Raw genomic sequence first — 27551 nt, 5'->3', positions numbered from 1 at the left:
TGTATATTTTAAGGTCACATTTTATTACAAAAATAAATAAATGCATAAAAAATAAAATAAGAGAGAAAGAAAAGAGTGTTTGATTTTTAATTTAATTTTCATAAAAATCTGTCTCGGAGATATAAAAGCACTCAAGAATGAAGAAACACCCATAAAATGTGTTTTTTTTTTTTTTTTTTTTTTTTTTTTTTTCTTGTACTCTTTCCCAGACAGAGACTCAGACAGGCAGGTCTGTGGAGGTAGCAGACGGTTAATCTGAAGGGGAAACTCTAGTAAAAAAGCGCTTCCCTGGATACTTCTAGCTGGGCCAGGGGTGTGAGGCCTCAGCCGGCAGGACATCTGTTCCCAAAAACCACGGCATTCCTTACATAGCGAGTGCATTTGAGTAGCTCAGCCCCTTGAGCAAATCAGGACATATAGAAAAAGCAAGAAAGACCAAAAAAGAAAGATGCTTGGTGACCTTAATGTTGCTGACAGCCATGTGTCCTCATGTATGGACTGCATGCATGCTAAGCTCCGATTTAGTCCGTTTTACCACCATCAGGTCAGACCCTCACACGGGGCACCGAGGATAGCAGAAATAGCACTGTAGGGGTGGGAGTATTTTGTTTAAGAGCTGAAACAGGGGAAGTCCACTTGTCAAAAACAGGATGCGTTCACTTGTGGAGTCAGCTTCTCCGCAGGGGCTCAATCACAGTCCTCCACTTCCTGTCCCAGGCTGCACGCTGGCCTAGCCCCTTCCTGTGGGCCCAGAGTGCTGGGCAAGAACCACAAAACATGCTCTCCAATCAAGAGCAAACCGCTCCAAAGTAAAAGTACTCATCCACCATCATTTGCTGTAATGGATTTTATACTGGCCAAGAATAGGACAATAACTGCTGTTTTATGACGTCTCTGGCTGTTTTTGGAAAACTGGAGGTTTTGGTGTTTCTTGCAGATTTTTTAGCACCCTGTGTGTGTTTGTGTGTTATCTATGGCTGGCTCTGGTCAAGTACTTGGCTATGGAGGCTGAGGACAGATATATGATTGGGCCTCTGCAGCTGCGAGTTTCACAAGGTCTGGAAAATCTGTTTTTGGAGCTCGCTGGCACAGTCCAGTGATTAGCCTCATATTTCATCAATTTGTTCTTGTGAACAAAATAAATGACCCACAAACTCAGCATTGTTTATTGTTGCCATTCTGATGGAGCAACTGATTTCGTCCCATTTTTCTCCAAATGCCACATTTACGTTTTTTTTTCTCCGGATATAACAACCAGAGCATAGGAAACATGCTTTCTTTTCCCCACTCAGGGCTTTCTTCCAGCTTCCAGTTTCCAACCTCAGTACTTCTCACGACCAAATGCTCTCCAATAATGATTCTTCATGCTGTCATAAAGGGATAGATCATATGTCAGATTATCTGATCGTCTCATGTGTGTGTCTTTGCAGAGGTTAAGGATTACGAACCTCCATTTGGCTCGAAAGTCCGAGAGCACCCCTGTGTGGAGAGCATGAAAGACAATGTGCTGAGAGACCGGGGCAGACCAGAGATTCCCAACAGCTGGATGAAACACCAGGTAAAACAGTGTAAAGTTGCATTTTGATCTCAGCACATGGTAAAGGCAACATATTTGCAAGTTACTCCATTGCGGAGCTTTTGGAAAAAGTGTTTCTTCTTTGAAAAAAGCTTTAGATATATATTACACTACTGTTTAACCCTCTGGTTGTGTTCGGACTCCGGTCACGCCTTTTGTGTTACCGGTCAAAAATGACCGGACTCCAAACAATTGCTTATAAATCTGTCATTATGCTATATTATCACTAAATATTGGATTCAATCTTTTTGTCAACTTGTTTTCTTTCATTTAGGACTGGTTTTGTGTTTCTATTTGCTTCGGTTTAATCGTAGGCCTCATTTATCCGAGAGTAGGTACCTAATTTTTTGAGTGAAAAAAGCATTTTTTATGAATAATTTTCACAATATTAAACAAAAAATTATAAAATTTTGCACTGTTTCTCACACTAGTGTACTTTAATGTTTAATCAGGAAGTTTGCTTTTAAATGCTTTTATTTTGTACAAAATTGCAAAAAGTCACACTCGTGGTGTTCCCGGTCAAAAATGACCGGACTCCAAACAACTGCTTATAAATCTGTCAATATGCTATATTATCACCAAATATTGGATTCAATCTTTTTGTCAACTTGTTTTCTTTCATTTAGGACTGGTTTTGTGTTTCTATTTGCATCCGATTAATCGTAGGCCTCATTTATCTGAAAGTAGGTACCTCATTTTTTGAGTGAGAAAATTATTTTTTATGAATAATTTTCACAATATGAGAGAAAAAATTATGAAAATTTGCACTGTTTCTCACACTAGTGTGCTTTAATGTTTAATCAGGAAGTTTGCTTTTAAATGCTTTTATTTTGTACAAAATTGCAAAAAGTCACACTCGTGGTGTTCCCGGTCAAAAATGACCGGACTCCAAACAACTGCTTATAAATCTGTCAATATGCTATATTATCACCAAATATTGGATTCAATCTTTTTGTCAACTTGTTTTCTTTCATTTAGGACTGGTTTTGTGTTTCTATTTGCTTCGGTTTAATCGTAGGCCTCATTTATCCGAGAGTAGGTACCTCATTTTTTGAGTGAAAAAAACATTTTTTAGGAATAATTTTCACAATATTAAACAAAAAATTATAAAAATTTGCACTGTTTCTCACACTAGTGTGCTTTAATGTTTAATCAGGAAGTTTGCTTTTAAATGCTTTTATTTTGTACAAAATTGCAAAAAGTCACACTCGTGGTGTTCCCGGTCAAAAATGACCGGACTCCAAACAACTGCTTATAAATCTGTCAATATGCTATATTAATCACCAAATATTGGATTCAATCTTTTTGTCAACTTGTTTTCTTTCATTTAGGACTGGTTTTGTGTTTCTATTTGCATCCGATTAATCGTAGGCCTCATTTATCTGAAAGTAGGTACCTCATTTTTTGAGTGAAAAAATAATTTTTTTATGAATAATTTTCACAATATGAGAGAAAAAATTATGAAAATTTGCACTGTTTCTCACACTAGTGTGCTTTAATGTTTAATCAGGAAGTTTGCTTTTAAATGCTTTTATTTTGTACAAAATTGCACAAAGTAACACTTGTCAAAAAGGGCCAGCCATTGAAAGTGAATGGGGAAGAATGAAAGAAACAACTAGTGTTCAGGAGCATGTTGTGCTTGCAAACATAAATGCCTTGGACCAGTGCGTGCATGTATACTCACGCTATCACACACACACACACACACACACACACACACACACACACACACACACACACACACACACACACACACATCTATGCATACAAACTATTGTATTACACCTATTTCATCCTACCCTGAACTGTATGCAATATGCTTTTATGAATCTCATATTATAACTCTCTCTCTCACACAGACACACACAATGCACACAAATGCTTAAACTGCCTTGTCTTTGGCCTGCATTGACTTCAAAATAATCTTTTTTTTTTTCATCCTTCGACCAGAACGTTACATCAACTTCAGCTGGGTCCTCAAGATCAGAAGATTGCTTCTTTTCAGTTGTTGCAAGGTTTTCAGCTTGTCCAGTGATATTTTTATCTTCCAATATATCTTGCAATGCATCGTCACTGTAAAATTCTTCTTCAGTTGTCTCTTCCTCGTGTAAATGACAAGCAAGGCACTGTGAGGCATTTGTATGCCCTAGCATTTAATTGTAAACTTTTGTTTACTCTAAGAGAACACGAACGCCTCTAAACATATTGTCATAATGTTTTGTCTAGTACGGAGCCGCTTAGAGCTCATGGTGGTGGAAAGATTTCGGGGTGGGTGAAAAAAAATCGGGGTGGGAGGAAAAAATATTTTTCAAATCTTTTGCGTTCCCTCGCAAAACTTTGCATTCTCTCGCAAAGATGTCTTTGCGTACATATTTGCAAGAGAACGCAAAGTTTTGCGAGAGAAAGCAAACATCTTTGCGAGAGAACACAAAGTTTTGCGAGAGAACACAAAGTTTTGCGAGAGAACGCAAACATCTTTGCGAGAGAACGCAAACATCTTTGCGAGAGAACGCAAACATCTTTGCGAGAGAACGCAAACACTTTTGCGAGAGAACACAAAGTTTTGCGAGAGAACGCAAACATCTTTGCGAGAGAACGCAAACATCTTTGCGAGAGAACACAAAGTTTTGCGAGAGAACGCAAACATCTTTGCGAGAGAACACAAAGTTTTGCGAGAGAACGCAAACATCTTTGCGAGAGAACACAAAGTTTTGCGAGAGAACGCAAACATCTTTGCGAGAGAACACAAAGTTTTGCGAGAGAACACAAAGTTTTGCGAGAGAACGCAAACATCTTTGCGAGAGAACGCAAACATCTTTGCGAGAGAACACAAAGTTTTGCGAGAGAACACAAAGTTTTGCGAGAGAACGCAAACATCTTTGCGAGAGAACGCAAACATCTTTGCGAGAGAACACAAAGTTTTGCGAGAGAACGCAAACATCTTTGCGAGAGAACGCAAAGTTTTGCGAGAGAACGCAAACATCTTTGCGAGAGAACGCAAACATCTTTGCGAGAGAACGCAAAGTTTTGCGAGAGAACGCACACATCTTTGCGAGAGAACGCAAAAGATTTGAAAAATATTTTTTCCTCCCAACCCAAATTTTTTTCACCCACCCCGAAATCTTTCCACCACCATGAGCTCTAAGGGGCTCCGTAGTCTAGAATATGTGGTGAAAGAAAAGATTATTTTTGAGGTCAATGCAGGCTAAAGACAAGGCAGTCTGAGCATGTGTGTGTGTGTGTGTGTGTGTGTGTGTGTGAGAGAGAGAGAGAGAGATCCTTTTTTATTCATAAAAGGATATTGCATGCAGTTCAGGGTAGGATGAAATAGGTGTAATAAAATAGTTTGTATGCATGGATGGATGGGTGTGTGTGTGTGTGTGCGCGTGCGTGTGTGCGCATGTGTGTGTGTGATAGCTTGAGTATAAATGCATCCACACATGCAATGGTCCAAGGTCTTTGTTTGCAAGCACAACATGCTCCTGAACACTAGTTGTTTCTTTCATTCTTCCCCATTCACTTTCAATGGCCGGCAATTTTTGACAAGTGTTACTTTGTGCAATTTTGTACAAAATAAAAGCATTTAAAAGCAAACTTCTTGATTAAACATTAAAGTACACTAGTGTGAGAAACAGTGCAAATTTTCATAATTTTTTCTCTCATATTGTGAAAATTATTCATAAAAAATGCTTTTTTCACTCAAAAAATGAGGTGCCTACTTTCAGATAAATGAGGCCTACGATTAATCGGATGCAAATAGAAACACAAAACCAGTCCTAAATGAAAGAAAACAAGTTGACAAAAAGATTGAATCCAATATTTGGTGATAATATAGCATATTGACAGATTTATAAGCAGTTGTTTGGAGTCCGGTCATTTTTGACCGGGAACACCACGAGTGTGACTTTTTGCAATTTTGTACAAAATAAAAGCATTTAAAAGCAAACTTCCTGATTAAACATTAAAGCACACTAGTGTGAGAAACAGTGCAAATTTTCATAATTTTTCATTTCATATTATGAAAATTATTCATATAAAATGCTTTTTTCACTCAAAAAATTAGGTGCCTACTTTCGGATAAATAAGGCTTACGATTAATCAGAAGCAAATAGAAACACAAAACCAGTCCTAAATGAAAGAAAACAAGTTGACAAAAATATTGAATCCAATATTTGGTGATAATATAGCATATTGACAGATTTATAAGCAGTTGTTTGGAGTCCGGTCATTTTTGACCGGGAACACCACGAGTGTGACTTTTTGCAATTTTGTACAAAATAAAAGCATTTAAAAGCAAACTTCCTGATTAAACATTAAAGTACACTAGTGTGAGAAACAGTGCAAATTTTTTAAATTTTTTGTTTAATATTGTGAAAATTATTCATAAAAAAAAAAAATTTCACTCAAAAAATGAGGTACCTACTCTCAGATAAATGAGGCTTACGATTAATCAGAAGCAAATAGAAACACAAAACCAGTCCTAAATGAAAGAAAACAAGTTGACAAAAAGATTGAATCCAATATTTAGTGATAATATAGCATAATGACAGATTTATAAGCAGTTGTTTGGAGTCCGGTCATTTTTGACCGGGAACACAACGAGTGTGACTAGGTGAAATAAAACCCACAAAAAATTACGAAAATTCTAAAAAAATTTATGAGAAGTACTTGTACCCTATGTGCGCAAAGTCAGTAAGTTTGAGTCCAATGCGATAACGTTAACTAGTATTTTCAGGAAAAAGAAAAAAAAATTCAGGGCAATTTGACCCGAACACAACCAGAGGGTTAAACATTTGGGGTTGGTAAGAACTTTTTCTTTTAAGAAATTAATATTATAAAGCAAGGATGCAATGAATTGATCAAAAGTGAGAGTAAATGCATTTATAATGTTGCAAAAGTTTTAAATTGCAAATAAATGCTGTTCTTATGTTCTTACTTTGCTATTCATCAAAGAATCTTGAAGAAAATGTATCAGTTTCCACAGAAATATTAAGCAGCACAGCTGTTTTCTACATTGATAATAATATGAAAAGTTTCTTAAGCACCAAATCAGCATATTAAAATGATTTCTGAAGGATCATGTGACACTGAAGACTGGTGTAACGATGCTTAAAATTCAGCTTTGTGTCACAGGAATAAACTACATTTTAAAATATATTAAAATAGAAAGCATTTTTTAAATTGTAATGGTATTTCACAATGTTTCTGTTTTTACTGTATTTTTTATCAAATAAGTGCAGCCTTGGTGAGCATAAGAGACTTTTTTTTAAATAACTAATTAATTTAACATAAAATTAAACCAATTTTTACACAATTTTGTTAACTTTTTCTGCAAACAGTGTGTAACTTATGTAATTTTGCTTCCCATGTTATGTGTCTAATTTAATGATGTTTAGATATTTTGACTGGAATACAAAATACTGAGTAAGAAAACAAGTGCAGTTAAATTAGATTTTTTATTGGTTTGACTGTCAAACTGACCTCAAACCTTTGAATGGTCGTGTAGATTGACAAAAAATGCCAGGAATATATAGTTTAGAACCCAAAGATGTTGATTAGCTAAAATACACTGTATAAAAAAATCCGTTAAATTTACAGTAAAAAAACGGCAGCTGTGGTTGCCGGAATTCTACCATAAAAAATAGGGTAACAACATTTTAGGTTTTACGGTTTTAAATTAAATTTACAGTTAAATACCGTAATTTCATTAACTGATATAATGTTAATATTCCAACCTATTGAAGTACTGAAATCTGTTTTGTACCTTTGAAATATACTGATAACCACCAAATGCAGGTGGTGATGAGAAAATCACATGATGAACCAAAGCCCATCACAAGCAGCTTTGAAATAATAACATATATAGAAGGTACACAGTGTCATTCACACAAGCATTAAACACCATCATGGTGAGACTCATTAAACTGAAATATGCAATAAACATTCATTTAACAACATTAGATGTAACATACATCCCTAATAAACATAACTGATAAGAAAAAACTAAGAAGAAACATAGTTATTTCAAAGAAAAAAACATAAAATTCAAACAAAATTTGAAATGCAACACAGGGAATTCTGGGAACGTCAGTTTACGTTTTTTCCCTGTAAATTTTACAGGAACTTGCCGTTAACTATTTAACAGGTTTTTACTGTAGCATTTAGTTTTTTACCGTTAAAATCCGGTCATTTGATTAGTTGAGTAAAAATCCTAAATATTCAAAGAATTATGCAAATGACACGATGAAATATTGACTATTACTATAATAAAACACTGTACTGTAGGCAAATACATGCACAAACACTTGTGTTTGATCTCCAGGGTGTAGCTGCAGTCTGTTCCACCATCAACGAGTGCTGGGATCACGATCCTGAGGCCCGGCTCACGGCGCAGTGTGTGGCCGAACGCTTCAGCGAGATGGACGACGACCTAGACAAGTTGTCCACCTGCAGCAGCTCTGAGGAGAAGATTCCAGAAGATTGCTCTGTGAGCGTGAGCGATGACAAATGAGAAAGGTCATTCTCATTCGCTCGCTCTCTCTCTCTCTCTCTCTCTGCATAAACTGAATGTTTGGATCCTTCCAGTGAGGTGGAGTGGAAGAATATGGCCTTTTCATAAAGCTTTATGTTTCATAACCAAAGATTTCATGCACTTTATAAGATTATATATAGCTCACACTGAGGAAGGTCAGGCTACCGAGCAAGAGGAGCTGGACAGATGCTGGTTTTCTCCTCTGACACCTGACCGAGCCAAATGTAATCAGGAATATATTTTGCCTCAACACTAAAGATTCATAGGAGATTGTAAGACTTTCTACAGATCACTTCAGGATTTTCTGGATTTATGGAAGAATGTGTTAGGTGAGAGATTTGTGTGCATGAGTGTGTAAGAATACTAGCGTGTGTGTCTGTGTGTTTGGAGTTGCTTTTAGCAAGAAATGTATTGTGCTTTTTAGCCAAAGGAAAAAGTGTATTGTAAATACAGCTTTCGACATAAATATCAACCCACACTATTGAGAGAGCCAAAAAAGGGAAGAGTATATGCTGCACATACCACAAATGTGTTAAACGAACAGTATTTTTAAGTTCACAAAGTGCCTCATGTTGACACATCCTGGATTTTAAATTGTGCCTCTCTTTTACTACTTTTTTATGTAATATATTGATGATTAAAATACATTTATGTACAGTATTGACACAAAAATGGACATGTTTATTATTTTCTTTAATACAGCCTGTTTATTGTGTATAAATCTTTGGATTATGAGTGGGATTCATCATTAGACAGTGTTTTTGATCTCAACCTGGGAAATTTGTGAAGGCTCCTTTCATATCAATGATGATTGACAGCCAGATTATAATTGCCTGTAATTCTGCCGCTGGTTGCAACAATGTTTTCAGTTAGTCTTAACAAACATTCCATTAACCAGTTAACATGCATGCCTGCTAGTTCAGTGTTCTGGGAAACAAACCTCTTAACTGAAAATCAGCCGTCAAATATGCCTCGCTTTTCTGTGCATAAGCTTCAGGGTTTCTACTGCAAGAAAACCTTTAGCTGTTGCTTAAGACATTTTTGTGTGAAAGCATCTTTTAGAACAACCGCAGAGTGAGTAACAGTGATTTGAACTAGATTTCTGTCATTTTCAAAAGAAAATGTTAGGCGCTTGCCCATCCAAACCCCGCAGGCCATCACCATGCTGATAGTGTTGCTAAGGTGATTTTTTTTTTGTTATTTTAGTATTATTTATATAGTATTTATTAATTTTTCTTTTTTATATTTTCTATTGTCATTTTATTTTTGTATTTTTTAAAAGTTTTTTTATCTTTAGGCAATTCCATTTAGTTTTAATTTGAGAACTTAAACTTATTTTGGTTAGTTACCGAGACATTTAATTTCTGTGTTTTCCATTATATTATTTAAGCGTAAATTTCAATTAAAGTAAATATTTTTTTAATTTTAGTTAACAATAACAACACTGTTGATATGGTTGCTATACTGAATATTTAATTGTCCGTGCTCATTTACACTTTTTTCCATTTATATTACCTTATTCATCGTCTTATACAAGTCAGCTTTAAAAACAATATTTTTTATAATTGTAATTTTAGTAAATTACAAAACGAATCATCTAACTACATTATAATGTTGCTGCAATGTAGTATTTAAAATGATTGACTTTTAATGTATTTTTAGTTTATTCAAACAAAATGGTATAGCATTTTAATATCGTTAATATCGTTAGTATGCATTTTAATTCATTCAGACAAGATATAACATTTTAATATCTCTCATTTATCGGTGATTGACATGAAACTAGTAGTTTTGACTTATTCAGTCAAAATAGTAGGCTATGCAATTTAAATTTTATTTATCAGTTATCGGCATGAAACTCATGCTTCATGCAAAAATAAAACTGAGCATGCAGTTGTTCATAAGCGTGAGATGGGGCAGAAGGCTGTTAAATTGAGTGAAATAATCTCTCTCTTAGACTCTTTTGTAATAGCGTGAGGTTGTTTGAATTGAGCTCTCACGCTGGAGTCAGTAGCGGTTCATCTGGGCTTTGTTTGGGAGTGAGAGTTTTGAAATTCCTGACCGGGAACGACCGTGACCATAATGACAGAGAGAACGAAGACTGTGCAAGTCCCTCAGACGGGTCATTTTTATCCCCGGCAGTTGCACACACCCCTGTTCCTCGCACCAGCCCTCTTTTCCCTAGTGTCTATTGTTTCTTTACTATTTTAGCCCCTAAACCGCTGGGAATGTCTGGGGGGAGAAGCAGACGGGGGAATAAACCGGTATCTGCGGGGCTGAATGGCTATAAATATCCCTCTGTGGCACTGATCTCAGAATAGGATTTATGGGCCCGTTCTGAGTCCTGGCATTTGTTGTTGTTGTGGTGTCCTAGAGAGAGCAGAGCTGACCAGAGGAAACCGTTGTGCATCCACATTTTTATGTCGGGAGCGATGGAGTAAACAGTTTAGTCTCTTCACTCCATTTTCAGAGGTGGCTGTAAATAGCGTGAGTACTAAAATGTATAAATAAAATACGCTACAAGAAAAGATTTAGGAGACCTCAAATATGTGCCTGTGAAAGAAAAAAAAACATGAAGGATTCATAACAAGTAGCCTACATATACGGTAAGTTTCCATCAACTTCATTAAGCATAGTAGGCTAGCCTAAATATTAGAATTCATCGTTAAAGATTATAGTACACAGTTTAATCGTCAGTCTGAAGTAACCTAAATAACAAACTAAAATTGTGCCACTTTATGTAAAACACACACACCACGCAATCCATAACTGGCTCTAAATACATTAAAACATTTTATTATAGTCTGTATTGTAATATATTTCTTTTCTTTCTTTTAATATTTTTGAAAGAACTACGTCTCTCAAAATTGTAAGCTTGCATTTATTTGATGAAAAATACAGTAATATTGTAAAATATATTACAATTTAAAATAGTTGTTTTCTACATAGTCAAGATTTGAAGTGGATCAAAACCTTTCATTAAAGTTGTCCTAAAACCAAAACGCGTTCGTCTTAGGACAACTTTGATTAACTTTTTTTGATCCATTTCAAATGTTGACTACCGTATTTTAATATGTTAAAATGTCATTTATTTTTGTGATGTCAAAGCTGAATTTTCCTCAGTTATTTCAATGTTCAATGTCACATAATTCTTCAGAAATCATTCTAATATGCTTATTGTGTGATCAAAAACATATTATTATCAAATTACAAATACATTATATAATTACAATTGTGCTGCTTAATATTTCTGTGAAAACTCTTGATACATTTTTCTGGATTCTTTCACTGTAGAAAGTCAAAAAGAACACCATTTATTTTAAATTTATTTATGTTTTTATTTATTTATTTTACTATCATTTTTAAATCAATTTAATGCATCCTTGCTGAATAAAAAGGATTAATTTCTTTAAAAAATATATAAATAAATAAAAATGTCCCATCTTTTCTAAAGTTCTGATTCAGGTGCCTAGTTTGATTAATTTGATTGATTCATTCTTTGCTTCTTTTAGAAACTTACAAAGCATCACCTTTTGTTTGAGTGCCATATATAGGCCTACCACCATAATAAAACTGGCTTTTTCAATGTTGGGCCAGAGACACTTGTACCAAAGGTGGTGAAGGTCTCTGTGGTTCTTCTCCAGTTCAGTTGGGCCATGTGCAGGTTGATGGCGTGCAGGCCAGGCTGACTGATTGCTATCTGTTTGAAGAGGTTCACCTGGGAGCAAGCCTCCATCAGGCTCCATTTCATCATGCTCTTTGATCGCTGGCGCCACCCGAGGGTACAGAGATCAAACAACAGATAAGAAATAGAAACCGCAAGGGGAACAGTGCACTCGGCCCAAACACACCATAGACCAGGGGTCACCAAGTTCAGTCCTGGAGGGCCGGTGTCCTTGCAGAGTTTGGCTCCAACCCTAATCAAACACACCTGAAGCAGCTAATCAAGGTTTTACTAGGTATACTCGAGACTTCCAGGCAGGTGTGTTGAGGCAAGTTGGAGCTAAACTCTGCAGGACAACGGCCCTCCAGGATCAAGTTTGATGACCCCTGCCATAGACGATCATACTTGCTTCAGAACAAACACAGGTGGAAGGAGCAGGGATAATGACAGGTTAAACATTTGGATGGTCCATTGTATTGTTGATGATCTCTGGGCAGCAAAAGTACTGTCAAATGGCCTATTTTATGGCCTTTGTGTTGTGACATAATTTTCATGCATTAAGCACATTTAACATAGTTGTTGTAGTCAAACCCATGGAGTAAACAGCATAAGGTCTGGTCCATGTCGCAGCGTATCCCAGCCAAAAACGTCCCTTACTGACATGTAAAATGACCTTTTATGTCATTTAGGGGTGAATTTACTGTATTAGATGATACCACCGTGAAAATTAATGTAGGTAATGGTGCAACAGTCTCTACTTATGGATGCACAGAAAACACCAGAAAATCAGTGACCTTCAGTATCTGAAATGACTGTTGAAATAATGAATAAATGTCCTTAAATTGTCATGAAAATAATGTCACAGTGCAAAAGTTGTAACATTCCAAAAACCAACTTTATTTTGTTTTTGCACAGAATTTAATATAGAAATTAGTAGTATTAGTAGTAGTAATGATAATAAGAATTATTTATTCATTTATTTTAATTTTGTATGTGTGCTCAGCAGTATAACTTATCATTTTAATCATAATTTACATAAATATGAATTTATACAATCCAGTTTGAAAGGAGAATTCAATACAAATGGGAATTATCTCATTTGTTTGTTTGTTTTATTTATTTGTTTATTTATTTTTGTATGTGAAATCTGACCTTGTCATGTTTAACAGGATAATTGTGGCTCATAATTTACTTAAATATGCATATATGCAAACGAGGTTGAAAGAACCAAACTTAAATGACTATTTATTTATTTATCCATTTGATAAAATCTGAATTTGATGTTTAATACGTTGATGATTTACATAATCAAACCAGGTTAAAAGGAGAATCAAATCCAAATTCGATAAACCATCGAAACCAAACCAAAACCAGAAATGAATAGTTGGCACAGTTCAACACAGATCACCTGGCGGACAGGTAACAGAGGATTTTGTCTTCTTTTTTAACTTCTCACAACTAAATCTCAAATCCTAAACTCCGCAGACATCGTTTGTTTACTAAACTCTTCCGTTCCCAGACTAAACCACTAAATCAAAGCCTTTGTTGTCAGAGATCTGGGGATTTGACTTTGTTTTACTCCAGTGAGTGATGTTCCTGAGAAAAATCTGTGTATGGGAGCAGTTTCTGAGGCTGTAGTGAAAACTGCCCTCTGCTGGTCATTGTTAAATGACCATAAACACCATGGTAAGTAAATATGGTTCAGTACCATTGTATATAGGCCTATGTTGAATTCTAACAATGTTATTGCTGTCTAACACCATGGTGACAATACAGTAGTTTTTTATTTATATATGTATAGTTAAAGTTTTTCTCTAATGTGTTGTGACTACTTTATTCTGAGTCTTAATTGAGGAAATCCTTCTGTTCTTTTGACCTCCTTAGCTGGAAAGAAGAAAAAAGAAAAGACAACCATGTCTGTATTGGTTTAAAAAGATGCTTCATTTACATCTGATTTTGTCCTGCCTAGCTTTGACCACTAGAGAGAGCTGTTCCATAAAAAGAGGGACATGCAAACATTAAATCTTTAAGTGTGTATATTTTTTTGAACATAATTGCCCTGTTTATTTATCTATTCTATTTACTTTTTAAGTTGATAAAACAGATTTATAAGCTTTGCAATAAATTATTCCTTGCTGCAGTATTTACAGGCGTTACAGTCCTAAAAGATGTGCTTTAACAATAGTCATTTCTTTTGCATTTACATACATGGTGGTGATGGCGCATTGGATAAGACACATGCCTTTGGTGTGAGAGACCCGGGTTCGAATCCACTGTGAGACACCAATGTGTCCCTGAGCAAGACACTTAACCCCTAGTTGCTCCAGAGGCGTGCAACCTCTGACATATATAGCAATTGTAAGTCGCTTTGGATAAAAGCGTCAGCTAAATGAATAAATGTAAATTACATTTGCTAAGAGTAGAAAGCTTTTTTAAACATTTTAAAAACTTTATCAACGAGTCATTTTCTATAGTGGAGTCCAAGCACAATTTGGTAGAAAGCCAAATCAAAGTGATCATTAGTAATTATGAGCCTGTGTGCTGAGCTGTAGGCCGTCGCTGTAAGTGCCTCGCTGTCTCTACAGATCAGTCTAACATCTTTTCCAGCACTTCTGTCCTCTAGTCCATTATAGTGTTACTGCAGAAGCCGATGAGAAATTGGAAAGCAGTTTTACAGCAGAAGCCCACCTAATGAAGACAAACAGAGCCTTTCCACACTGCTGGTATGTTATTTTGTGAGACGTGTCTGCAGATACAGAGATTATGGAGCATGTTGAGCCGTTTTATACAGTAGCCTACAACACAATACTGTAATCCGGCCACCAACATCTAATGATGAGACGGATTTGAAAAAAAAAAAACAAAAAAAAAAATCCAATAAATTACCATGAATTATAAGAAGAAACATAGAAAAAAGACAACATTTTAAATTTGATTAGGTCTTGCCCATACAAAAATCACACCATGATGCTAAGGTTGTCATAGGTGGTTGCTTACTAGCTTAAAAGTATAGCTCACTCAAAAATAATGTTATTCCATTCATGCCATCTGGATGACTTTCAAGTTTAAGTTTATTACGAAGAATACTATTTTTAAATTTTATATGAAATATATTTTCAAAATCATATTTTACTCTAAAACTGCATGAAAAAAAGTTGTGTTCTCAGTTGATGCCTCAAAAAATGAGCTTTTAGTTAGATTTTTTTTTTTTTTACTGCAAACATTAGTACAAAACATCTCCACATTTCCAATGCAGTACAAGTGTGACTATATATTTCAGAACCATTTAACCATTTCAAATCATGGCCATGTGTGTGTGTGTGTGTGTTCACATGGCATGTGCCAAAACCTTTAAAAAGTTTTGTACCATTTTTTTTTTTTTTTTTTAAAACAACTGTTTATTTAATTTTTTTCTGGGAACAGTAGTAAAAAACAAAAAGCAACTGTACAAATTTAGAACCCATCCCACCCCTGGTAGACTTCAAAAAATAAATAGATTACATTACATAAAATAAAATAATGAAAATAAATTAATTAATATTAATAGATAAATAAATAACAATAAAATAATTTTTACAAAGATTTTAGAAAATATGACACAACATTAACAGCTGAATGCACTAAATTCACAGTTTTCCCATTAGATCCATGTATACGAAAAGCTGAGAGTTCCATCAAGATAATGTCCAACAAATACACAGTCCAGCTTCGTCTGTCCATTGCATGAGGAGGATTCCAACGGTTGACTAGCAATTTTTTATTGCTGCTGTTAGAGCAGTTAACAGTAAACATCTTTGTTGGACGGACAAGGTGAAGTCCCAAAAGTCATTCATGAAAAAATGGCGCGGAGTCAAACATATCTCAGTACCCAACAAATATGATAGGTCCTGTGAGAGCTGACTCCAAAAAGGTGTTTCGTACCATTTTGAGGCAAAACATAAAATGTTTTTTTTTCCAGCAGCAAGAGGTTCGGAAGGACATAATGGTAAATAATAAATTAGACCTATAAGAGCACATAACCCAACATCTCAGGTTCCTCCTTCAATGTATACCTGTTTTATTGAAGATTTGCAAGTGTGATTTCTTACAGAAACATCTGTCTTTAACAACCTGCACAATTTGAGATGTTATTTATGTCTGTATAGCACAAACAGTGCACCGGCTTTGAATACTTATGAATGAACCACTAATAAACAAACAAATGAATGGTTAATCAAATTTGAGCACTTAATCTGAGATGCCGGCATCAGTAGATTCTGCCAATAGCTGCAGATGTCTTCAGAGAAATAAAGGCCCGAAGCGTTGTGATCTTAGCTGGATCATTCACAATAAACGGAACAGCCCAATAAATGAACACACACAAGAATAGCGGTCTTTTTTTTCTGCTGAACAGATACACACTCGGCCTCATTATCTGCCTCCGTCCCAAACAACTGATATGAGTCACCAGAAGGTAAGTCACGCCACTTCTAACCTCCTCATACACAGGTTTTTTTTTTTTTTTTATGCCCAAACTTTCTGCATTCATTCTCCTATTGAGACAAAGAATCCACAGAAGAAAATAAAAGAGAAAGAAACAATTGTTAGAAGTGGATGTTAATGTCAGACTGCAGCGGGTAATTGCCTTGGCATTTAAATAAGAAGGGATCTTCTGGAATTACTGAAATGTTCCTGGTGCCATTCCTTAGGAACACAGCTACTTTTAAAATCAAATAATACGCTGGCACCAAGAAGACCAGTTAAACAAGAACACCACAAAAATATCACGTTCTTAAACTATATTTATATTTTCCTTCCAGATGAAATATGTAAACATCCCAAAACCAGGGTACACTCTTAAAAAATAAACGTGCTTAAAAGGTTCTACACAGCGATGCCATAGAAGAACCATTTTTGGTTCCACAAAGAACCATTCAGTCAAAGGTTCTTTAAAGAACCATCTCTTTCTTAGCTTTTTGAAGAACCTTCTTTCACCACAAATACATTTTGTGAATCAGAAAGGTTCTTCAGATGTTAAAGGTTCTTTATGGAACCATTTAGACAAAAAGGTTCTTCTATCGTGAAGCACCTTTATTTTTAAGAGTGTAAATTAGAAGCAAAAGAGCATAGATTTTTTAACCTTTAAACTATATTGAAAACAATAAGTGTCTAAATAAAGAAATGAAATGCAACCTAGTCTTAACAGCAACAACTTCACTTATTTGTTTATTTTTAATGATACATTACTCTATTTTCATCATTTAGCATATATTTGTAGAGGACTGATAGTTAAATGAAAGATTATTCATTGTATTTAGTCAAGTGGTTGCTATGCACTGGCATCATGGAAACTGTGGGTGTCAGCAGAGGTACATTGAGGCTGTTACTTGAAAAACACTTGATACCTTTGAAAAAGGCATTTGGCAAATGTGATTTGTTTTAGCATGCTAAGCATCTATCCAAATAAATTTTCCACTGCAATTTTGCTGATGAAAAGGACATATAACAAGGCCTTTTATATTCAAATACTGCAAGGCACAACTAATTTTTGCTTCCACAGAGGAAACTTACTAACATCTGTTGGGTGTGCAATATAACCAGAGCCACATGTGCAAGAAAAAAGAGACTTCTTTTTTCCAGATGCTTACAGGAAAGACAAAAATCAATTGGCTTAAATGCATCTATCGATTTTTCAGTGCAGTGATATTGACACATGCTTAATGTTGGATGTTGTCTGCCGAGACAGATACCTTGCACTGTGGATAGAGTCATGTTTAAATAAACCAAAGATTTAACTTTTGGTTTAGTGGTCACTGTTAAACACCACGACTGCAATGTCACATTAATGAATAACTTAAAAATCCACTGACCGATGAAGGTTGCTTTTAATAACCTTGAAAAAAAGTGGTTACAAATATAGTTCATATGGAAATGTGTGCATTAATAAGTGTTTTTTTTTAACATTAAACCTTGTCTTGCTACACTGTAAAAGAAGATGTTCTGGAACTGATATATTCTACCACTGTGCCTGTGATGTCTCATGAGCTGATCTGCAGCAATTTTTGCATGCTGGTCTGCAAAAAACCTTGAAAAAGCTGTATGATCTATACTGCATGTGGTTTTTGAAAAACTGTGTTTCAAGTAAACATAACCTTGCAGTGGTTGAGTCTAAAACTGGGATCATGTTTTAGGGGGATACAGGAGAATTCACTTTGTGAATTTCAGATCACCATCCTGTACGGTAATGTAGCATACTATATTAAGAAAATTATATTTCGATTATCATAGGATATTTTTTTTATCTCCAAACACTTTAAAGCATTAGGTATGCACTTAAATATTTATATGAATTAAACATCTTGTCTTCACCTTAGGTTATAAAGCTGGCTTTAAAAAAAATAGTGCTTGCATGTTGCTCAAGAATGTCATTATACATGAAAACCATTTTATTTATTTAGCCATATTTTTTTATTATTATTATTTGTTTTCAGTGATTTTTGGAAAGATTGTAGCTGATATGGCTTTTGTAAATTGTTAAGTCATTCAGATGATAGAGTTCAATTTAATTGTTTTCAGTGCAGCTTATGCAATTTTGCTTCTCACTTACATTTGTCTTTGTTTATGATGATTACATGTTCCAAAATATAAATACAGTTTAAGAACATTTTTGTGGTGTGCTCAGGGTGTTCTTGTGCCATGTTAAATCTTTTCACTGCTGCAGCTTCAGTTTATTCAAGGATTATTGTGCAATATTTCATATTGTGTCCAAAAGCAGGCACCAATAGCTGCCATGGCCCAACACAGGCATGCAATAATGCAATATATCTGTTATGTAGCATGTATACCAAACATTTTAGCTTTATTTAGTCATCCTCATATCGTTTCAAACCCTTAACACAAAAAGTGGTAATTTTCTCTGACTGCATTGCATCTTTATTCTTATAATGCATTTGCTAGTCACTAAGGCAGTCATTGCGCCTAAGATCTCGACATGAAGGTGAGTAAATGGCATTTTTGAGTGAAACATGCGCCTTTTTCGACATAAAACGCAATAAATTTCAGGCATAAACTTTATGTCTTGATGTCAAATCAATCGCTTCACATCCGCATGAAAATTTCGTTTGCTTAGTGGCCTGTGTGAAGGCAAGGCAGCATTTTTTCGATGCAAAATTCATTTATTTCATTGGTGTGTCGCGCACAGCGCCGCGACGGTTCTTCACGCTGATTGGCTCAAACGAGTGTTCGTTATTGAAACCCAGAGTCACGATTGGCCAACCTCCTGTCAACGTTTTTCCGTTTGTGTTTGCCAACGTTCGAGGCTTTGCGTGCTTTCATTGGCTGATCCACAGCTTCTGTCAGTGGTTTCCTTGCAGCGGATTGGCTGAAGGATGACCCGCCTTGTTCTACCTGTCTCGTTATGAGAGGCTGAAAGATTCTTCCTGCTGTATGGAGCAGAACCGCCCTATCTCCCCCCCTCCTACAGTGGATCTCGTGTGGCACAAGCCGGTTAGCATGCCACTCAGACGCGGAATCTACTGCAAATAAATCCAGATTGTTCATACACAACGCCAAATACCTGCAGTTGGAGCGAAAGCCTGGTTGCGCAGAAATATTGGAGCCGAGGAGGGAGCGGGTTGGTGGAAAGAGGGGTGCGTGGCGGTGGGAAGTGCTCTTCTAACCAAATCCTCCAGAACATGGCGGAGCACCACACCGCCTCCGACTGTAAGCACAAAGCCAGCTCCAACGCCGGAGGTTCGGTCTCAGGCAACGGACGGCCCAACTCCCCGGCTGGATGCGGCGGCAGCGGAGGAGGCCTGTCCGGGGGACTGACGCAGCCGGCGGGATGGCAGTCTTTGCTGTCGTTCACCATTCTCTTTCTGGCCTGGTTGGCAGGGTTCAGCTCGCGACTTTTCGCAGTTATTCGCTTCGAGAGCATCATTCACGAGTTTGACCCTTGGTGAGTAGAAAGGCGGGTGGGTTTGTGGCGCATTTTTAATTTGACGTTAATGCACGATTAATCTCGCTGTGAGTGGAGAGTCCGCTCCGTTCATCTCAGCGTAATTGTCAGGAAGCTTTTTGTCTCTGCGCGGTACTTCCATGCTTGACAATTTTGACACGTAACCGCACGGCAACTGCCCTCCATCTTCCTTTTTTTTTTTTTTTTTTTTTTTTTTAATTCCAGATAAATAAAATTGATTTTGATAAGTGCTTGCGTTAGCAACGTGCTATTTTAATTTAGCACTACTGTTGATTACGATCTGTTGAGGTATAATGAATGTGTCGGTCAACTGCAAATGAGGAAATGAGCTATTCTTTGTTTATTTTAAGTTTTGGTTTATGGCAAGCATTTATTAATTAAGATGCCCTACAATGTATTTTGTTACTGTTGCTTATTGTTAATTACTAGTAGGTAATTCAATGGCTAACTAACGTCGTTAGTCCTAGTAGTACATTTTCAATTAATTATTAATTCATTACATACTAGAGCATACTAGTTTGACAAATAGTCACTGTCTTATTAGTGAATTCTTAACTATTAATTGTAATGCACAACAGTACTATTGTCTAGCCAGTTAGTACTGGGAAAACAGGAACTAGTTACCAAGCACATGTTCTGATGACTGCTAAATGCTAAAACTGGAATGGGTGCTATTTAGAAGTGAATAGTTTATATAGTATATAGAATAGTATTCATGAAATATCCCTATGTTTCATATCAATGTCAAATTTGCAGAAAAGTGTAGTTCTCTTGATCCGCAGAGCTGTCAAATACAAGCTCTTAACTTCTGCTTTAGAACTAATGCTGTATTTTTAGCACTAAAGTGTTTAGTCCATTCATGAATAATAGGTTTGAATTAAACCCCTTGTGCAGCAATTACATCCAGTTGAGACTCAAAAGCATTCACTTCCCTTTTCTGTAACGTATAGCTTACTGTCAATTATTTCCTTATGCCCTCTGTTAAGAGCAGTGAAGACAAACCTGCTTATGAAAGTCTGTTATAAAGTCTCAAGGTGGTATATGAGGCTTTGTGAATTTAGGTCAACTTCTGATTTTATCATGATTGGAAACTTTATGGTCACGCTTCTCACCATGACAGATTCTTTAAACGCAATAATTGTATAATCAGGCGTGTGTTAGATTGCATTTTAGCAGTACTGCCATGTCTAGCATATGGAGAGGATAACAGCAGGACCATCCTCCTTTCACGGTATGATCCCAATTTTCAGATTTACTGTCATAACTGCTTATGTTGAGGGTCATGGTGCTGCAGGTGCTCTGCATTAATTAGTCTGAACGGAAGATCAAAGACTGTTATCTATGTGCTTAAACAAGCAAACTCTTAACCCGCCTCCTAGGCTAAAACTAATGATATTCAACGGAAGAACATCTTCATGCAAAGCAGGTGATCATGCTAGAGTATAGTTTTTTTTTTTTATGTCTGCCGGTCATAGGTTTCTTTCAGGTTAAGTGTGGACAAAGGTAAAGTTTGGCCATTACAAGTGAATTAACTGAAAATATTTGTCTGAAACAGCAAGGGGAGAAAAGAAAAGTTTTCAGTTACAGTTTAATAGTTCTCAAGGGCCTAAATTACTGACTGTTTACTGAGTGCTGCTTTATTATTCTAGCTTTATTTTTCAGCTGAAATTGAGAGGTGGCTCATTGCCGAAGAACTTTACTACCAATTGTTTATTTGATTTTTTTTAATTACACATTATAATCGTTTAAATACAAATACAGGTTTTGGTTTTCGGCTAAATGAAAACTTCTGTAAAAAATAGATTTCGATGCAGCACTAATCATGGAATACACAAACTCTCATGTGCAATGTCTTTTAAGAAATACAAAAAATGCTGGTATGATTTTGGTGGTTTATTTGGGCAGTGATCTAAATTTTTTTGACATGTGGCCAGATTTATCTTATAGCTTTGTTTATTACGAGTTCCGCTATTGTGAAATCTAGTCATAGACTTGGTACTTTTTGTGGTTTTTGTATCACAATATGTATATGTACAATATTACACTAATTTGTGTTTGTTGGTATTCATATCCTGAATGTGTCGCAGGGCTTTCTTGATCTAGCAATCTCTGATCTGATTGACTGCTACTTTCTGGAGTTAGGGCACACAGGGTTGTTGTTTTTTCTGTCCATCTTGGATAAAACGTGTTTTCAGCACACCTGACTGATGCAACACGCACATTTGAGCTTGACATAATCACTGTATTGGCCAAAGTTTGCAACAGTTGTGTCTTTGAGATGTTTGAAAGATATTCATAAATTGGTTTGGGGCACCTAGTAACACGTTAACTTGACCTCCATAAGCAGAACTGAAAATCCTCTATGTAGTCTATTATTGTGGTCCCTGAACAGCACATAAACGCAAAATAAACTGTATTTGGTTGCTTTGTGTTGGCCAGACAGCTTGTGTAGGAAGTAGGTTTTACAGTCCGCCTGATAGAGTTGGATACTGCAGTCCAGTAGGAATGCCTACTAGCAAACAACAGCACAGAGACTTGTCGACCTCCAGCCATTTAATATCTATGTGTGTGAACACCCCTTAAATCTGCACATGGGCATTGATATGCGTGTTCAAGAATGCGCTCTCATTGGCTCTATGGAGTGGAGACCTAAATGGACTGCACCACTTGCTTGAGTAGATTCAATTAGCAAACGGGGCATTTCTGTTTGCTAATGGGCTCTCTGAATTTTATTGGGATGGTTTTCTAAACCATTTACATATAATGGCTCAGCCAACCGTGTTTGTCATTAGCCCATTTCCATTCAGAGCATTCATAAAACACACAGCAAACCCTGAAATGGCATGGACATTTTAGCATGATGCTACTTTGTTCCTTATGATGCTATTGCACACTTGGGCACGTCTGTTGGCATCTGTTAATGCCGAAGTGTTTTGTGTGGGTGGTGATGGCGCAGTGGATAAGACACATGCCGTTGGTGTGAGAGACCCGGGTTCGAATCCACTGTGAGACACCAATGTGTCCCTGAGCAAGACACTTAACCCCTAGTTGCTCCAGAGGCGTGCGACTTCTGACATGTATAGCAATTGTAAGTCGCTTTGGATAAACGCGTCAGCTAAATGAATAAATGTAAATGTGTGCTTTATTTAAACATTCAAATAAATTCTCCTGTCCCTGCTTGTTTGAGCAACAACACAGTAGAATTGGTTGAACCAAATGCATAAATTTGAGAACTCTGTTTGGCCAAACAATGTCCGATGTGTTGATATAAATTTGTCTATGCTGTGTATTAAATACTTAATTTTTTTTAAGCTTGTGACATCGGTCTGATTGTGTAATTTCCGCCAATCCTCTTCAGTCTTTTCTGCCTTTTTGTGCAATTGGAGAGCTTTCAAGCAGTCTCTGATGTAACCCACTGATTGCATTTAAGAATTAAATCTGCGTTTGCTCATGCTGTTTATCTTGCTGTGAATAAGAGACCGTATTCTTGTGATTCATAGTGTTTACCTTTTGTTTGCCTGCACACATGCGACTGTCCTCTCAAGTGTGGCATTGACACCTCTCAGGCTATTGTGTGCGCTCTTTCAGTAATCTACTTTGACATGCAGGAAGAGTTTTTCTTTTTTGCTGGCAGGCGTGCATTGGCTCGGATTGATTTTCCAGCTCTGTTAGTCATATGAATGTTGAGAAGCTTTTAACTGAGTGTGAGTGCTCAAGTCCCTTTGTAGAGGTTGGGATGCAGGTCCCTCTGGGTTATTGGTTTCCTGGGCTCAGTCTTGGATCCGAGCCCGCTGACATTCACAAGTCATTCAGCATGCAAAATATTTTCAATACTTCAACCTTAGAGGACTTGTAACATGCAGAAATAAACACCTACAGGCTTTTGAAATACAGGCTTTTTTTTGCACCAGGTGATGGAGTTTTGTCTGAATGCTGGTTTCAAATACTGAAGGGAGGTTTCTTCACCCTGTCCCTGTAAGTAACACCATTTGAAATGGTTTGGAACCTGACCGAGTGTCATAAGTGTTTGGAAATTGCAATAACTCTGAGAGCACCTTACTTTAAAATGCTTTGTTCAAACGGTTGTTTTTTTTTTCTTCTCTTTTTCCAGCCAGGGGCTTCATTGATTTGAGAGCTCAAATGAGTAATTGTTTCATGTCCAGATAATTTCAGTGCAGCACACACACTTTGGTTCTCTGGGTGTCTCATTTAGATCCAGCACACTGCCCCAAGCCTGCTCTGTCCTTTCTCATTTTTGGATGCTGGATTGCTGTGTTTCCTGTTTTGCTTTTCTACTCTTTAATTCCTCTAGTGTGTTCTGTCTATCGTTTCTCTCTCTCTCTTGCTTTGGCTTGTGCACTTCTTTCAACCTCTTAAGGCAAATAACAAGTCTGATATTAGGGCTGAAATGCAAGTCAACTGGTAGAGATTTTTTAATATGCTGTATATATCGGGCAAGGCCTACTTTTTGTTTCTGTCAGTGGACGGGAACCATTTACATTATTCACATGTAACAAAAGTCGGGAGAAATGTGAAAATACATAGGAAGACCTGAATAAGGCAGAATGGAAATGAATGTGCTTATGGTGCCACAGACACATTTATATTTATTGGTTATTTGACAGCTTTGGATGCGGCTAAGAGTGCGGTCAAATGATTAATCGTGATTAATCGCATCCAAAAAAGCTTGTTTACATAATGTGTATTGTGTATATGAACACACGCACAGCATATGTTTAGAAAATTGTATTTTGTATGTATTAATATTCATACAATTTACATGTATAAATATATTTAAAATATTAACGTTACATATTTTTCTTAAATGTGCGTGCGTTTTTAGGTCGCAATTAATCATCTGACAGCACTAATATATTATAAAATTATTAGTTATAAAGGTTATTTCTACATTTCTCAATTTGTCTTATCTGCATAATGAGCTATATTTAATAAATATTTATAAATGTATATTTCAGCTGATTTGAAATAATACATGGTCTGTTGACCTAATATGAATGACTGGAGAGATTTGAGAGAATATTGCAGTATTGTCAGGTAAAATATTGCCACTGCAGTTTTTTTTTTTTTTTTCCTCCCTATCTCTTGTGATTATTAAATGAATCATACTGTGAAATAAGTTTGATCATCTGGCCCACGCCTAACCCCTATGTTCTGTTTGCGCACCAGAAAAAAGAGCTGCAATGCAAAGCTCATATTTCTGTTTTTACCTTTTCCCCATTTTCTTTGAATCCCGCTCTTATCTCCGTCTCCGCTCTCTCTATCCATATGGCATTGCCCATCCACCCTTGTGTTAATTGAGCTTTCATCCTGTATCTCCCTGACCAGGGCTGCATTGTCTGTGACGGGCATTCTGATCTGAAGAAGCATTTGAGTGCCACTTATCTCTGCGCCGCCTGTGGAGTTGAGCTGCTCTCTTGTATATCTGAATGAGATTCTACTTTTATTGGAGGACATGAGGAGAATTATAATATTGCAGGGACCACAGGGCCCTTGTTTCCTCCAGCTGGCCTTGAATATAAGTCGACGTATTAATTAGTCTCTAAAATGAGTAGAGGAGGCCAAGCACTGGTCATCCTTTTTATTTTTTATTTATTTATTTTTTTTATACTGTGCTTGGCATAACCCGTTCAAGGCATTGTTAGAGAACCGAGGGAATTACCGTGATAATTAGGATGGTTTAAAATGCCATCAGTTATTGTAGTGCTGTTTATCTGTCTAGTTAGCATCGCTGATGCCGCTGTACTCGATCTAGGTTCATGACCTCTTCATTTTTGGCTCTATTAGCCAGTTCATTAATGTTATTACTTCCTGTTCAGCTGAGCTCGTCTTTAGCGTTTAGCAGCCTGGATCAGAGTTGTCAGGCTGTGAAAGTTGACCTTCACCTTATTTGCTTTTGAAAGTCAATGTTGTCTGTGTAGGAAACTTTAATGTTATTTTAATTGTTATTAATTAAATTATATATAAATTATATATTATTTTATTATAATTTATGTATTTTTCTTTGCATATTGTTTTAATCCAAAAGTGATGTTTCTGTCTTTTAGAATTTCTTCCTATTATTGCTTAAAACCCAACAAATAATGCTAGATCAATATATCAGCCGATATTTGGCATTCTTTAATTGACATCAGCTTTGTGTTGGAAGCGGGACTTTTATTTTGACAGTTCTGAGAACAGAAAGCTCCTAATCTCCATCTTCATTATTTTACGGTCTCTGTTAAACAGTTCTGTCTAATAATTTATAAGACAGAACTGGTGAACAAAGAAAGTAAGCAGTAACAGCATAATAGCATTTGCAAAATTATTTTGTTGTCTTTTATTTTAAAAAAAAATATGAAGACTTGTTGCTTTTATTTTTGAAAAACGGATAGCAAAAAGTTGCTATCTAAAGGATAAGTATATTTATTTTAAAGATTTAGTTTATAAAGTTAAAATTTCATAATCCATTTTATTTATTTTAAATGTACATCTACATTGTGTGATGTCGTGAAGATATATCTACGATATGGGTCCACCACTGCTAATAAAAAAATTGTAAATTTAAAGTTTGTAATTTGTAAGTTTTTTTGTAAAGAATTTAATGTTTAATAAAATGCAAATCATCATTCTGACTTAGGCTACAAAAATATGATGCAGAAAAGAATGTTATTGAATTGAATTGCCTTTTATTGTCATTGCATTTAAAATGCAACGAAATTCCATATGCTCTTCCAACACAACATACCACAAATACTAACATAAATGTATGTATTTATGCATACACAAACTATTTTGTTGGAGCTGGTGAAAATTTTTGGCAGACCAAATATCAATCTGAACTACTTGTCCTGCAAGAACAAAATCGTTGTTGTTAAGCCCTGCTTTATTCTTAAAACTGGTATATCGCCCACACTGAAATGGAAGTAAGGTCTTAGTTTGCTGTTTGCTCCTGTAGCTTGACTAGTTGTCTGTAGCCTTCTCCCACTCAAGTTTGTGTCATCACTGCTTGGTCAAAGTGGAGCAGTTAACACGGTCCAATTGACTGTAAAAACATGATTACGAGGGCTGGTTGTTTTTATTCCTTTTTACTGTAGGAGTCTCTCACCTTAGCTTCTCCTGCTTATTGAAAACCGCATGTGGTCCATAAGGTTGCTTGCAATGTAATGTTCCTCTGTGCCCATTGATATCTTATGATAGTTCACAGCTGTACAAACTCCTAGATTTATAGTGCTCAAACAAGGGGTGCAAGGCGGTTGCTTATGAAATGAAATTAGATCTATATTAAGGTCTGCTTCCAATAATGTTGTCGTTTTCAGGTTTAGGGGGGGGGGGGAAAGCAACTATATTTCTATATTTTACTATATTTCAGGTCTTCTGAAGGAGCATGATTGCTTTGTGTATAAGTTTTAATTTGCAAATTCATTGTTCTTTTTGAGTCTTTTCTTTCCAAAGAATCAGTTCACAAATCTGAATGATTCATTCCTTTTCATTTTGAGTTCAACTATTAAATTGCAGTCTCTTTTATACACAGACATATCAAATCAGAAGAAAGTAGGTCAGAACAACACGAGAATAAGTAAATGATGAAAGATTGTCATTTTTAAACAAACTCTTCCTATAATAACTGGTGTAAACAAGGCCTCACAACCAGAGTTTTCTAAGCCATTGTGAATTTAACTCTTTGTTCTTTGACATAAGAAAGACCTTGTTTATCTGCGGCAGGTAATTATCGGTGACAATTAAGCATAGATAGGGATCATTAGCAGTTTTCAGAGGACTGGTACAGAGAAATCTAGTTTAGGGAAAACCGTATCAGTCTCTG

General features: G+C 36.2%; 2 protein-coding genes across 2 annotated transcripts in view; both read left to right on the top strand.

Moving 5' to 3' along the window:
- Nucleotides 1-8847, top strand: part of LOC306887926 (TGF-beta receptor type-2-like) — a 30730-nt gene extending 21883 nt beyond the window's left edge. Inside the window, exons 6-7 of the mRNA XM_079445973.1 lie at nt 1431-1558; nt 7899-8847. Of these exons, the coding sequence (XP_079302099.1) occupies nt 1431-1558; nt 7899-8087 (317 nt within the window). The 3' untranslated portion in view covers nt 8088-8847. The remainder of the gene's footprint in view (nt 1-1430; nt 1559-7898) is intronic.
- A 10375-nt stretch (nt 8848-19222) lies between these two features.
- The window catches only part of LOC306886962 (dolichyl-diphosphooligosaccharide--protein glycosyltransferase subunit STT3B-like), a 41969-nt gene continuing 33640 nt past the window's right edge, over nt 19223-27551 (top strand). The window contains exon 1 of the mRNA XM_079444359.1: nt 19223-19708. Coding sequence (XP_079300485.1) covers nt 19446-19708 — 263 coding nt within the window. The 5' untranslated portion in view covers nt 19223-19445. The remainder of the gene's footprint in view (nt 19709-27551) is intronic.

The sequence above is a fragment of the Barbus barbus genome (assembly GCF_936440315.1).
Source record: "Barbus barbus genome assembly, chromosome: 21".
NCBI classification, from domain to species: Eukaryota; Metazoa; Chordata; class Actinopteri; order Cypriniformes; family Cyprinidae; genus Barbus; species Barbus barbus.
This window is presented reverse-complemented; position numbering and strand designations above follow the sequence as displayed.